Source organism: Helianthus annuus, chromosome 1 (assembly GCF_002127325.2).
Source record: "Helianthus annuus cultivar XRQ/B chromosome 1, HanXRQr2.0-SUNRISE, whole genome shotgun sequence".
NCBI classification, from domain to species: Eukaryota; Viridiplantae; Streptophyta; class Magnoliopsida; order Asterales; family Asteraceae; genus Helianthus; species Helianthus annuus.
Window position 1 is genome coordinate 90409934 of NC_035433.2, and position 15650 is coordinate 90425583.

The following is a 15650-nucleotide window of genomic DNA, read 5'->3' on the forward strand; positions in this document are numbered from 1 at the left end:
GATCTTAGGTTCGTGTTTCACAGACAAAGACGCTAAGACCACTTGTTTATATGTGATATTTGGATATATTGTTTAATTTTTAATGAGTTTTAAGTTAAGATAAATCTAGGGAACTACTAAAATGTCAACCCTTAACTTTGGAATTTGACAAAAACAACCCCTAAACATTTAAAAATAACATTTCCATCTCCTATACACTTTCTTAAAACTTTATAAAATGTGATTTTCATCACCTTGAGTTCAAACTAACCCCCCCCCCCCCCCCCTATTTTCATTCTTTAGTTCAAAAAAAAAAAAATTCCTATTCTCTCACGTGTTTATTTTTATGTACGTGTAGGTATAAATTCACGTTTTAATGTAAAATAATTTTCGAAAACGAGTCGGTCAAATATAATGTGTTTCTTGCTTAGTTTTATGCTCGTTTTCAGTTGGTCTACGTTTTGACATTTTAATGTACGTGTCGGTATAAATTCATGTTTCAACGTAAACAATTTGAATTCATAATTCGACATAAATTTTTTTAGGAAACGAGTCTTGTTAAATACAATATGTTTCATGCTTATTGTTGATACCTTTTCAGTTGGTCTATATTTTGACGTAAATTGTGTTTGGAAACAATCGGGTCAAATACAATACGTTTTCATTAGACGGTATAAATTCGAGTTATTGTACGTTTTGACACTGCTAACTCTAGATGCAAAGGTAAGGGTGATGTAGTGGTTAGGTGGAATCCTCACTAATCGAACCAACACAAGTTCGATTCCATTTTTGTTGTAACACACGTTTCATATGGTTAATGCATCATATAACATGTCGCCTGCTATAAAAACGCACGACTTACGGAAACAATCTAGTTTCATTGTAAACCATTATTTTTTGTTTGTAAACTTTCGGTCACAAGCCTCCAAATTTCTTTTTAGACAAAGATTGCTTGGCAATTAAACAAAAAAGACAATAAATAAAAAAAATACATATTCACCTGTTTTGAAACCAATTCATTTCTAGAACTATATTTAAAACATTTTTACCAGTTTGATTTATCAAATATTGAACTAAAATGAAACTAATTCCACAAAAGTTTACTCATAGAATTCAACTTCTCCTTTTGTATGCGATGTAGTTCCAAATATTCCAATAGAATTGTATAATATATTTTTTTTAACGGTGAGGAATTTCAATTTTTTTGGTCAAAATTCAATTAACAACAATTTAAAAGAGAAAAGAGTAAAAGAGTAAAAGAAAAAAGAGTACAGGTCGCCATAAATATCTTAGATACAAAAATTTATTCAAGAAAGTCTTAATTGCTTTAGCTTTAAGTCGTTTTAATTTGCTTTTGATTATTGATTTTATTGCCACGTAACTTTATTGGATGAATTTATTATTGTGTAGCGAATCACAAGTATCTTCAAAAATAATTAATGAATTTAATAGTATTTATCAAACAAACATCTTTAAATAAAGATTATCTTTATGAAACATGTTAGTAAATAATTGGCATTGTTTAATGAACTACACTCAGTGGATCAGGTATAAGTAGGCAAAAAGACAATTTTAATAATAAAATTTTAAATCTAAAGAGACTAATCTAATTTGTTTAATGACATGTAGGTAGGAAATATATGATTAAAAAACAAACAATTGGATGATACCTTCAAAGGTGACAATGACGAAAGTTAAATAAAAGCTATTATATATACTGAAAACTATTATATTTAAGTTTTACATATCCAAGTAATTTATAAATTAAATGGACTAAAATAGTTGACCAACTATCATTTATTATCTTTCCAAATTATTGCAATAACAATTTCTTTTTGAGTGGACAATAACAAATTTATATTAATTTATATTCTTATAATTATATAATCTACTTATGGCGAAAAGGAGATGAATGGAAGTGGATTTGACGAAGGTTAAATTCTTAACTACTTTTGACCTAATTCTTTTTTTTATTATCATTATTCATTTAAAATAGTTGCAGCAAATTCTTAAAGATTTAATGTGTATCTATCTATACTTTCTATAAAAGCAGAAATCCAAGTGACATAAGAAAAGCTGATGTGTCAGCTTGAGAGCATGTCTAACAAGGCTTTTCTTATCTCATTATTACATCATAAAGTCTAATATTAAAAGATTTTAAAATTCAAAGTTGGCCCACATCAAACCACTGCCTTGTGTATTTTCAAATTTTAAAGGTCTGGTCCACATTCTAACCACAAAGTAAGCAACCACTGCCCATCTACGAGAAAGTAGCAGCTGGTTCCTTTGGCAAATGTATACTTAGCAGCAGCAGATGTTGTTATCTTCCGTAATACTTTTAGATCAGCAGATGTTTAACGCTAATTACCGGGAAATTCAAATTTAAATATGCATGGGAATAAGTAATGAGCAATTAATGCATGTCACTCAGATTCAAACTCCTGTCAATCATCCTTCTTATATAAGGCTTTTCTTCGCATTTCCCTCTTCATATTTCATCACGCTTTCATCTTCTCTGATTTTGAAATTTGAAATTTAATCACAACCCGAATTCCGAATTAGAAGCATGTCAATATCAGTTGACAGTAATAATCTTAGTTTTGTTAACGATTTGAATCCTGCTAAGGATATGTGGAACATGAAGGCGAGAATTATACGAAAATGGAATCAGGGTTACAAAATGGAGATCATCTTCATTGATGAGAAGGTAATTTATATCTCTGCTTTTCCGTTTTATTTTAGAAAATGTAGTGTTTTATGCTAAAAACATAATTTCTTTAAATGTTCTTCAGGGTGCTAAGATTCAAGGAGGTATTAAGAGTCATCTGATACCTGTTTTTGATGGGCAGCTGCAAGAAGATGTTGTTGTGATTCTTTCGAAGTTTGGTGTTGGTGAGAATAAAGATTTATATAAAGTAGTAGTGCAGTCTTATAAAATCAACTTTTATAGATGCACAACTGTTACTCGTGTGAGAGATTGGCAAGGTGTTGAGTATGGTTTCAATTTCAGAGCTTATGAAGATATTCTTCAAGTAGAGGCGTTAAACGCTTTGAGTGTTGGTAATGTATATTTTTGTAATCATGTCTTGCTTGTATAATATTAGAGAGTTTTACTTATATTCTTGTATAATGTGATCATGTAGATGTTGCTGGATCTGTGATTTCTTGTGGAGATCTTGAAATCTTTGATCGACCTCCAAAGGAGACTAAGAAGTTGAATTTCGATATTGAGGATTTGGAGTAAGCTGTTGTTTATATGTTCAGTCATGTAGTGATCATAAGCTCTGTATTTAATGTTAATAAATAAGATGAAGAATGTTTGTATTTAATGTGGGATCATGTAATGGTAATAAATGAGGTTTATATTGTTTGTATGTAATGCTGAATCATGGTAATAAATGAGGTCTACAGTTTATTCTTAGTGAATATAGTACTGAAATTGAAACCATTTGCTACTTTAATAAATGTTATAGTTTTCCTGATTTGTTTTCTGTTTTTATTCATTCAATGTTGTTTTGATATGAATATTCTTTTCATGCAGTGGTAAGGTTTTGCGGTGTACTGTGTGGGATGATTATGCTCTGCAGATTAAGGACTTCATTTCTAAAGTCCCACCTCATGAGCATGTGATGGCTGTTGTACAACATGGAAAGTATAAGGAATGGAAAGGTATTTTTGTTACTTTCTGCAAATCATAACTATATTGTTTATTTCTGGCAATATAAAGACAGGTACACATTAAATATTTATATACTTTTTCGTGTATGTGAATATACTGTTCAAAGTGACAAGTTTGCAACACGATTTTTTCTGAATCAAGAAATTCATGAAGTTGATGAGCTAAGGAGGAGGTAATAGTTAATATAATTTCTATTATATATAGATGGTAAAGTCAAATACTTGGTTTCATGTCATTTGTATACTAATTCTAATCATTTGTGGTATGCAAAGGCAGATATTGAAGTTTGGACAAGGGAGTAGTTCTACTTCTCAGACGATACTATCGTCTTAGAGTATTTTTCCATTACATAAAGAATTTGTAACTGAAGGTGTGAAGAAACATGTTGATGAGATTAGCGAGATAGAAGAGGTTTCACTTCTTTGTATATAGTTTGGTTATTTTTTTGGTTTGTCACCTGCGTGTTTTTACATGAAGTGTGTTGTGTTTTTACAGGAAATGTCTTGTGTTATGGTTGCAACAATTAAGATTGTTTAAGAAGAGTATGTGTCACACCCCCAAAAATCCACCATGCGGAGTATCACCGCTTGGAGGCGTGACATGACCAGGATCGAGCCACCAATCATATTGAACAACGTAATTAAGTAAATAAAACCAACCACAATACAATTGGTGACCAAAAGGAAGTAACCAACTCTAAGTTAACAGCGGAAGCATAAAACGTAAGTCCAAAACATAAGTTCCATAGTTCATAAGTTTAAAGTCCAAAACGTAAGTTTAATAAGTTCATAAGGGTTAAATGTTAAGCACGGAACATAACAGTCCGTATCCCATAACGACCTCCTTCTCGTGCAAGCTCCATAAGCATCTAACGACTTGTAAGGCATGTAACAACAAGTCAACAACAAAGTTGAGTGAGTTCACGATTTGGTTGTTTAGTTTTAAGTTGTTTCCGAAAACATGGTTTGTCTTTTGCTGGCTTACTTGTCGTGGGGGTTACCCCATAGTTGAAAATATGATTAACCAGTTCCTTCTTTATTACCCAAACCATATCCATGATCAGTGGGGGCTTCCCCATGTGAACCACTAGACCGTTACCATATCGACAACTGACGAACAATAGTTGTGCCCTACGTCAATGTCTATCATCATTAACAGTTTGCCATAGTCCATTAGTACATGCCCGTCCGACTGGCACGGTGTGAGGTTTGTTAAACCTAATAGCGCTATTAACTAATGACCCGCTCGCCATTGGCCTCGGCGATTAAGTCGATATAAAATGAGGGACTTAATGATAGAGTTTTGTCCAGTAAGTTTTAAGGTTGTTGTCCTACCTAAGGAGGACGAACGTACGTATTCTACCCAAGGAGAATACGCAGGATTAATATTCGCATCCTACCCATGGAGGATGGCGGTACATATCCTACCCAAGGAGGATATGTAGGTTCCGTTTTAATTCTTTAACCCATTCCCAACCACCGGGAATCCCATGCCTTAGAAAGTGTGTGAACTCACCTCGGTTTGCTCGGTTAGATTAATTACTCAAATAATCAGGAAATCAAGCACGTCCTAATAAGGTACAGATAACAATCAGTTTCTCATGCATAACACGTATCCTACGTATGGTTTATTTACTCATTACTTCTATCACATACCACACAATTCAAATGTCAAGTTATATTGTTAAGTTACATTATTTTACCCTAAAATAATATAACTATCTCACAAAATAAACAAGTATCCACACAAGTGTCCTAATATAAAATATATATTCGAAATATATATTTATCCATTTTACTTGTAAAAATCAACCTCCGATACTTTGTATTTTTGTAACAAAACTCATGGCGAAGTTTATTTTAAAAGACAAAGTTAAAACATATTTGTAAACACTTCTTTAGAAGAATAATTTCTAAGTGTTGGAATTTTTAGAAAATTTCGCCAGAGTTTCCTTTGTAAATGGAGGTGTCCATGCTAATAAGCATATCATTTTCTTTTCCAAAAATCATTCAACAATCAACAACAATTTACCAAGAGCAAACTATTCTATTTACAAACCAACATGAACTTGATGTTTCATAAAAACGCGTAGTAACTTGGTATGGCGTTTAGTGAGTTTAGTTACCCTCCAAAGTGTATTTACTTTTGTTAAAATCTCATTCTCGTGATTTTTAGATGTTTACAACTTGTAAATATAATTTACAAAAATGTTTACTTATAACACCTTCTTGTGTTAAAAGTATTTATACACTTATGTTGTTATTTAAAATAATGTCGGTTTAATAAAAACCATGTTCTTCTAAAAATCATCCTTTTAAACTTGGTTCTCTTTGAAAATCGTTCACAAGTTTTAGTTCTACAAGATCACTAGTTCACTTGGTTTATTATTTTTCAAGAAAAATCATTTTTCTTTCAAGTTCATGTGTAGACTAGAAGATGATTATTTCATACAAGCACATAATCACCTCTAACTTGTTAAACCATGTTTTTAATCATGCTTTAACAAGTTCCATATGATGATCAATCATCATATTACTAGTAATCACCAAGTAACATCATACATACCCAAAATAACATCACTCTAGCATTATTTCATCTTATGTAAGGCTTATGTTCAAGTTTTATGTTTATGATCTTTAGTGTTCATATGATTTCATCAAGACATATCTATTAACCACTAAAAACATGAAGTATCTAAGGATTACAAGGAGCTTACTACTAGCTTAAAGCTAGGGAAGAACACTAGCGAAAATGTGATGGATAATAGCAAACAGAGGTGGTCCTTTAAGTTCCGAGAACACCGAGCTTCGTTATACACCTTGTATCACCTTGGAATGCACTCGGATTGTATGAATGATGAAAATGTTTGGCCGTGAGCTTGTTGTGGAGAGGAGGAAGAATTGTGTTGGTGATGATGGTGAGTGGTTATGTTCATATAACCTCATTTAGTGTCTTTACCCATTAGTCCATGTGCTCCCTCAAGTACACACATGATCTAGCAAATCCCAATGAAAAGATCACATGGGATTTAGGAAGATACTATGAGATTTAAGTGATCTTGGTGGGGCCATACATCTTGGGTCGTAGACACGGAAGAGGGGGGTTAAGTGTAAATTGGTGGTCAGTAGGTGATTTAATGGAAGGTTAGGGTGTAAGACTTGTGTTTAGTGGGTTACATGCTTTATGTAATATGTTAGCGTGCTCGGGAACCATAACTAGCTCAGAAAAATAAAAACAATGTTTCTTGCAATATTTTAGTGTTCCGGGTAATGTCCGGTTGTTCGGTTGGATACCGTTCCGTTAAAGTGCTAAGTTATTCCGTTTAGTGTCTTTTATGTATCTTTTTGTAACACTTTTAATTCCCAACACTTAGGAAAACATACAGGACCATTTAGTCAATTTTCTGCACAAGACTAGTATGTTAACAAGCACATGTAAGTATGACACAGTAATCAGAAAGCAGTTAAGTAATTCAGCACAGTCATCAGGCACTTTAATTAACATTAATAAATCGTACGGATACATGAAATTTTGAGGGTTGTCACATTCTCCCCTTGTTAAGAAAATTTCGTCCCGAAATTTAGCGCGTGGTTACTGAGGAAGCTAGTTAAGTTGCATGGTTTCCTGGTTTTCCTGGGGTGTCACATCATCCCCCTGTTGGTTTGGAATTTCGTCCCGAAATTCTGCAGTAGCTTCAGCCTCAGTAGTGGTTGCACTTTTTCTAAACAACTGGGCATACTTGAGTTTCATTTGGTCTTCTCGTTCCCAGGTATACTCTGGGCCACGACGGGAATTCTAACGAACTCGGACAAGAGGTATTTTGGTATGCTTGAGAATCTTAACGTCTCGGTCTGTAATCTCTACAGGTTCCTCGACGAATCGCAGCTGGTCGTCGATAGTGAGCTCCTTCAAGGGAACTATGAGGGTCTCATCTGACAGACACTTTTTCAGATTTGACACGTGGAATACGTTGTGAACTCCGCTGAGTTCTTTAGGTAGATTCAACCTGTAAGCGACTTTGCTAATTTTCTCAATGATCTCGAACGGTCCGACATAACGCGGATTGAGTTTGCCTCATTTGCCAAAACGAACTACACCTTTCCAAGGTGAGACTTTGAGTAGCACCCGATCCCCAACCTGGAACTCGAGTGGCTTTCTTCGCTTATCAGCATAGCTTTTCTGACGGTCACGAGCTGCGGCCATTCGTTGTCGTATCTGAGCAATCTTCTCGGTTGTATCTACTACAAGTTCTGGACCAGTGATTTGACTGTCGCCAACCTCTGCCCAACAAAGAGGTGATCGGCACTTCCGTCCGTACAATGCCTCGAATGGAGCGGCCTGGATACTGGTGTGGTAACTGTTGTTATACGAAAACTCCACTAACGGGAGGTGTTTTTCCCCAGCCATTACCGAAGTCGATTACACATGCCCTAAGCATGTCTTCAAGGGTTTGGATGGTACGTTCAGATTGCCCATCCGTCTGTGGATGATATGCTGTGCTCATGTCTAATCGAGAACCAAAGGACTTGTGCATAGCTTGCCACAATTCAGATGTAAAACGTGAGTCTCGATCAGAGATGATGGAGGTTGGCACTCCGTGCCTTGATACTACTTCCTTTAGGTAGATGTCTGCTAGGGTAGAAAACTTGTCGGTTTCCTTGATAGCCAAGAAGTGTGCAGACTTGGTCAGTCGATCCAAGATTACCCAAATGGTATCATTTCCGCGTGGAGATCTAGGCAGGCCAGTAACGAAATCCATGGAAATTTGCTCCCATTTCCATTTCGGGATCTCTGGTTGTTGGAGTAAGCCTGATGGTTTCTGGTATTCAACCTTCACCCTAGCACAAGTCAAGCATTTACTGACATAGGTTGCTATGTGGGCTTTCATGCTAGGCCACCAGTATGTAGCCTTTAGGTCGTGGTACATCTTATCCGAACCAGGATGTACCGAATAACGAGACTTATGTGCTTCATCCATCACAAGCTCGCGTAAGCCTCCATAAAATGGAACCCAGATGCGTTCGTTAACATAGTAGGCGCCGTCTTCCTTTTGTTCTAACCGCTGCCTCGACCCTCGCAGGGACTCAGCCCTGATGTTCTCTGCTTTCAATGCTTCGACCTTAGCATCACGAATTTGAGCGGGAAGGTTAGAGTGAATGGTAAGCTGTAACGCACGTACACGCTTAGGTATAGTATCCTTTCGACTGAGGGCGTCGGCCACAACATTGGCTTTGCCCGGATGATACTTGATCGCACATTCGTAGTCATTCAAGAGTTCGACCCATTGACGTTGTTGCATGTTTAACTCCGTTTGCTTGAGGATATGCTCGAGACTCCTGTGATCGGTGTAAATGGTGCACTTGGTACCGTACAGGTAATGCCACTGATGTGTGTAAAATGCAACATATAAATTACATCAAATAAGGCATAAAACTAACCCTCTTTTAGTACTAATGTTGGAAAAAGAGTGTTTTTGTCTTCCTTTTGTATTTTCAGGATGAAATGAGCTCAAATTCACAAAAGAAGCAAAAAGACAGCTAATTCTAACATAAATACAAGAAAAGGAACAAAAGTGGATTGCCCGAACCCTCAACGGCATCCTCCCAAGCAAAGAAGAGAAAAAAGAAGACTGAACACGCCCCGTGCTCAGCCAGCACGGGGCCGTGCCCAAGAAGCAGCAGAAAAGACAAACCTATAGAAGCTTCTATTGCCCACCACGGGGCCGTGTCCAGTGAGCACGGGGGCGTGACGAAAGTACAGCAGGCGCATTAATTGTAATTGCGAATTACAATTGATGAAGAGAGAGAGAGTGTCAGACGGGCACGGGGGCGTGTCCAGCGGACACGGGGCCGTGCCCAGCCTTCTGTTCAGCCTATAAATAGGAGTGCTTGGTTTCATTTCAACTCATCCCTTGGCACACCACCTCTCTCACACTTCATCCACCACCCACCACCACCATTATCCATTGTCCATCATAGAGTGTGTGAGTCGTCTCGGGATCCAAGATTGATCGTAAGAGTTCTTGACAATCAAAGGCCATGTTTGCCTAAGTCTCTTACATCACTTGGTGAAGACAAGTGTTTAGTATAATACTTTTTATTTTTAATCTTTTGCACTTTTTATTTGGTTTTGTATTAATGACTTTAATAACTAGTTGCTTATGTTGAAGGTGATCTTTCCTTATCGTTTGTCCGTGGTGTCTTGGCATTATTTTACTGTCTATATAAAATAAAAGATTTTCACCATTCATATCTCCACGGTCTATATGGAGGTATGTTGGCTACCTGGTCGGGGGTTAAGGGAACGGTTTGGTAAGGTTCTTGCCCTTGTTCAGCATTTAGAGGTCCTGCAAGGGACCTGGGTCAATTTTAGTAGGATCTCCTTCAATACCCATAGGTATTGGATGGCGGGGATCCAAACTCTTTGACCCCCTCATAAGTTAACTACTATTAATACTATAACCCGGCTATTTAGGACTGTATCCCTGCTGACTCAGACTACTTAGCCGAGGGTAACGTCACCGCCAAAAGTGGGGCCTACCACAATTTGCATTAATAACTTAATTCATTATCTTCCAATAATCCAACCCTTTAGGATTGTATCCTTGCTGACTCAAACTACTGGGTTGAGGGTAACGTCGCCTTCAAAAGAGGGGCCTACTACAATAACTAAGATAATCTCTTAAACAAGTGCAAAAGTGCGAAAATGATCAAAGGTTATACTAATACACGAGTCGGATCCAAGTGATTCATCTTGCCTATCTGTTTTTATTTTATTTTTATTTTTTAGCATTTAGTTAGTTTTTATTTTCTTAGTTTAAAAATCTTTTCTAACTTTTTGATTTGATTAGACGTTGAGGATAAACCGGTACTAAAAGCTCTTGTGTCCTTGGACGACCTCGGTATCTTACCAACACTATACTACGTCCACGATGGGTGCACTTGCCCATATGTGTGTTTAGTGTTAGTGAATATCGTGTTTTATAAATTTAAAACTTGGCTAAAAGTGTCAAAAGGGCTTAAATATACATTAAAAATATATTACACTACACGCACATCAGCCTCCATATCTTAAGTGCGAAAACAACCACTCCCAACTCCAAGTTGTGTGTAGTGTAGTTCCTTTCGTGAACCTTAAGTTGGCGCGATGCGTAGGCAATGACCTTGTCGCGTTGCATCAACACGCAACCAAGTCCTTGGATGGAAGCGTCGCAATAAACTACAAAATCATCTGTGCCTTCAGGCAAAGAGATGATAGGTGCGCTACAAAGTCTGTGTTTTAAGTGCTGAAATGCGGATTCCTGTGCATCACCCCAACGATAGGTGACACCCTTCTAGGTTAGCGAGGTGAGAGGTTGCGCAATCTTAGAGAAATCCTTGATAAACCTTCTGTAATATCCTGCCAAACCCAAGAATTGGCGGATTTCTGTTGGTGTACGGGGTGCAGTCCAGTTCTTGATCGAGTCCACCTTAGATGGATCCACATGAATTCCATCCTCGTTTACCACGTGGCCTAGAAAATGGACTTCGCAAAGCCAGAAGTCACATTTCAAAAACTTGGCATACAACTGCTCTGTTCGAAGAAGTTCCAAGATAAGCCTCAGGTGTCGCTCGTGTTCCTCCTGACTCTTAGAATAGATCAGGATGTCGTCGATGAATACAATGACAAACTTATCCAGGTAAGGCTTGCACACTCTGTTCATGAGATCCATGAAGACTGCAGGTGCATTTGTTAATCCAAAAGGCATAACCAGAAACTCGTAATGCCCAAACCGAGTCCTGAATGCTGTTTTAGGGACATCCTCGTCTTTGACTCTCAGTTGATGGTAGCCTGACCTTAGGTCAATCTTGGAATAGAAACTTGACCCTTGCAACTGGTCGAATAAGTCATCAATGCGTGGGAGAGGATAACGATTCTTCACGGTCACCTTGTTGAGTTCGCGGTAGTCAATACGCATTCTGAAGATACCGTCTTTTTTCTTTACGAATAACACTGGAGCTCCCCAAGGCGAAGAGCTAGGACGTATGAAACCCTTTTCCAAGAGTTCTTGCAGTTGCGTGGACAGTTCTTCAAGTTCTGATGGAGCTAGACGATAAGGTGCTCGAGCTATGGGCGCTGCTCCAGGAGTTAGCTCGATTTGAAATTCAACCTGACGATGAGGCGGAAGACCAGGTAATTGCTCAGGAAATACCTCAGGAAAATCACGCACAACAGGTATGTCTTCTATCTTCCTTTCTTCCAAGGATGCATCAGAAACGAGGGCTAGGATAGCAGCGTGGCCCTTTCGCAACCACTTCTGGGCCTTAAGGAAAGAGATGATGCCCACAACAGCACCACTCTTGTCGCCACGAATTACGAGGGGTTCCTTACCAGTGAGAGGGATGCGGACAATCTTCTCGTTGCAAAGAATTTCCGCTTGCTGATGAGATAACCAATCCATCCCAATAACAACATCGAAACTACCCAGAACGATAGGAATAAGGTCGATAGAGAAAGTCTGACCAGCTAGGACGAGGTTACAGTCCTTAACTATGTGTGTGGCTTCAAGACTTTTACCGTTTGCTAGTTCTACCGTGTGTTTGGTGTTCAGAAGCGTTGGAGTGCGCTTGAGCATTTGGCTAACTTTTAAGGACACATAACTAGTATCGGCACCCGAATCAAATAAAACAGTAACAAAGAAGTCATCCAGAAGAAACTTACCCATCACAACGTTGGGATCATTCCTTGCATCACCCTGACCAATCACGAAGGCACGACCTCGGGCGCCATTGCCATTATTGTTACCCCCGTTGTTGCCTCCATTGTTGCCTCCATTGTTGTTCCCGTTTCCTTGGTTGCTGTTGTTCTGATTTTTGTTCAGCTGGGGGCAGTTCCTCTTAAAGTGGCCTTCAGCGCCACACTGAAAGCATCCTTTATTGCCTTGCTGTTGCTGCTGGTGGTGGTTCTGTGGAGCTGGTTGTTGTTGTTGGAGATTCTGATTCACAGGACGTGGGCTCCTGCAATCCTTGGCTTCATGACCCAGCTTGTTACACCTCATACAACGACATTTAGTGGGTTTAGTTACCCTCCAAAGTGTGTTTACTTTTGTTAAAATCTCATTCTCGGGATTTTTAGATGTTCACAACTTGTAAATATAATTTACAAAAATGTTTACTTATAACATCTTCTTGTGTTAAAAGTATTTCTACACTTATGTTGTTATTTAAAATAATGTTGGTTTAATAAAAACCATGTTCTTCTAAAAATCATCCTTTTAAACTTGGTATGGCGTTTAGTGGGTTTAGTTACCCTCCAAAGTGTGTTTACTTTTGTTAAAATCTCATTATCGGGATTTTTAGATGTTCACAACTTGTAAATATAATTTACAAAAATGTTTACTTATAACTTCTTCTTGTGTTAAAAGTATTTCTACACTTATGTTGTTATTTAAAATAATGTTGGTTTAATAAAAACCATGTTCTTCTAAAAATCATCCTTTTAAACTTGGTTCTCTTTAAAAATCGTTCACAAGTTTTAGATCTACAAGATCACTAGTTCACTTGGTTTATTATTTTTCAAGAAAAATCATTTTTCTTTCAAGTTCATGTGTAGACTAGAAGATGATTATTTCATACAAGCACATAATCACCTCTAACTTGTTAAACCATGTTTTTAGTCATTCTTTAACAAGTTCCATATGATGACCAATCATCATTTTACTAGTAATCACCAAGTAACATCATACATACCCAAAATAACATCACTCTAGCATTATTTCATCTTATGTAAGGCTTATGTTCAAGTTTTATGTTTATGATCTTTAGTGTTCATATGATTTCATCAAGACATATCTATTAACCACTAAAAACATGAAGTATCTAAGGATTACAAGGAGCTTACTACTAGCTTAAAGCTAGGGAAGAACACTAGTGAAAATGTGATGGATAATAGCAAACGGAGGTGGTCCTTCAAGTTCCGAGAACACCGAGCTTCGTTATACACCTTGTATCACCTTGGAATGCACTTGGATTGTATGAATGATGACCAAAAATGGAGGTGGTGTGTGGGGGTTGTTTGGTCGTGAGCTTGTTGTGGAGAGGAGGAAGAATTGTGTTGGTGATGATGGTGAGTGGTTATGTTCATATAACCTCATTTAGTGTCTTTACCCATTAGTCCATGTGCTCCCTCAAGTACACACATGATCTAGCAAATCCCAATGAAAAGATCACATGGGATTTAGGAAGATACTAGGAGATTTAAGTGATCTTGGTGGGGCCATACATCTTGGGTCGTAGACATGGAAGAGGGGGGGGGGGGTTAAGTGTAAATTGGTGGTGAGTAGGTGATTTAATGGAAGGTTAGGGTGTAAGACTTGTGTTTAGTGGGTTACATGCTTTATGTAGTATGTTAGCGTGCTCGGGAACCATAACTAGCTCAGAAAAATAAAAACAATGTTTCTTGCAATATTTTAGTTTTCCAGGTAATGTCCGGTTGGATACCGTTCCGTTAAAGTGCTAAGTTATTCCATTTAGTGTCTTTTATGTATCTTTTTGTAACACTTTTAATTCCGAACACTTAGGAAAACATACAGGACCATTTAGTCAATTTTCTGCACAAGACTAGTATGTTAACAAGCACATGTAAGTATGACACAGTAATCAGAAAGCAGTTAAGTAATTCAGCACAGTCATCAGGCACTTTAATTAACATTAATAAATTGTACGGATACATGAAATTTTGAGGGTTGTCACAATATGGTTGGTTTTATGCTGCCTGTCGTAGGTGTTTCAAGAAGGTGATGGGTAAAAGTGAATACTTGCAGAATGTTGAGAATGTTTCAGATGATATTCTTTGGTTGCCTGCGACGTCTTTGGTTTGTATCAGATGTCATACTGAATGTACATCGATTACCACAAAGTAAGCAATGATGATTAATTAGAGTTATATTTATATAGATAACATTCTAAGACTCATATTTGAATATAGTTTTGCAGTTTACTTAGTTAGTTGTGTATATTTCAGGTTCAAGGTGCAAGTGCGGGTGCAGGATGAGAGTGGTAGTGTTTCTTTTGTTATGTTTGATAGAGGTGTTCAGAAGTTTCTTGGATTAGTGGCGAGTGACATAAGAGAGAGGCAGGTTAAGGCCAATGATACTGGATTCCCTCATGAGATATTTCGATTGGTTGATAAGAAGGCTGCTTTTAAGGTTGATGTTTCAGAGATTAATCTTAAAAATGACTATCGTGTTTATACTGTGCAAAAAACAACTGAGGATCCAGTAATAATTTCTGAGTTGGTTGGTGGAGATGGTAATGGTGATGAAAATTCTGATGAGATAGTATATAAAATTACTCTTTCAATCTATTTATTTTTCTTTTGAGTTTTAAACACTGGATTGTCTACTTTTTTATATGATATCATATATTATGATCCTTTAGGTTACTCAAGAGGTAGCTGACGTTAAAGACGTTAACCTTTCAGACTCTTCTCAGATGTCTGCTGAACGAACTTCAAGGGTGAGTATTTATTTTTAAAGTATGTTCAGTATGTTTAAAAAGAGTTCATTATTGTAGGATCGAATGCTGACCCAAACGAGTCGTTCAGAGGTTAACTCTTGCGTTTCAGATGCGGAATAATAAGAAATGCAAGTAGATATAGCTTGTTCTTCCTCCTAACTGCTTGTTTTACTGATTTGAAATGATTTACAGCTCGATCTTCACACCGGCAAAGCTTCGGCGTGGAATACAAGGACTGACTCCTAAGGATCGCTCTTACTCACCTATATATAGACCTCTGGGACCGCTCATGTGACACTTGTCCATATGAGCGATCCAGACTTGTTCACATAAGCGGCCCACATGTGCCAAATAAGCGACCCAAGCCTCTAAAGACCCTATGAGCGATCCATGCTCCTAAAACCTATACAGACTCCTGTTTTCTCGTATTTCGTGCCCTATGCTATACAATACGATATAAGACCTGATCCTAGACACTTAGACGTAATCAACAGATG

The 15650-nt window shown here is 37.4% G+C and overlaps 1 protein-coding gene across 1 annotated transcript; it reads left to right on the forward strand.

The window, feature by feature from the left end:
- Positions 1 to 2838: 2838 nt before the first annotated feature.
- On the forward strand, positions 2839 to 15171 carry LOC110927149. Its single transcript, XM_035988406.1, has 8 exons — positions 2839 to 2846; positions 2930 to 3039; positions 3123 to 3219; positions 3521 to 3648; positions 3707 to 3710; positions 14420 to 14554; positions 14660 to 14975; positions 15076 to 15171. The coding sequence occupies exons 1-8, from the start codon at positions 2839 to 2841 to the stop codon at positions 15169 to 15171; spliced, it is 894 nt and encodes a 297-aa protein (XP_035844299.1).
- The last annotated feature ends 479 nt before the right edge of the window (positions 15172 to 15650 follow it).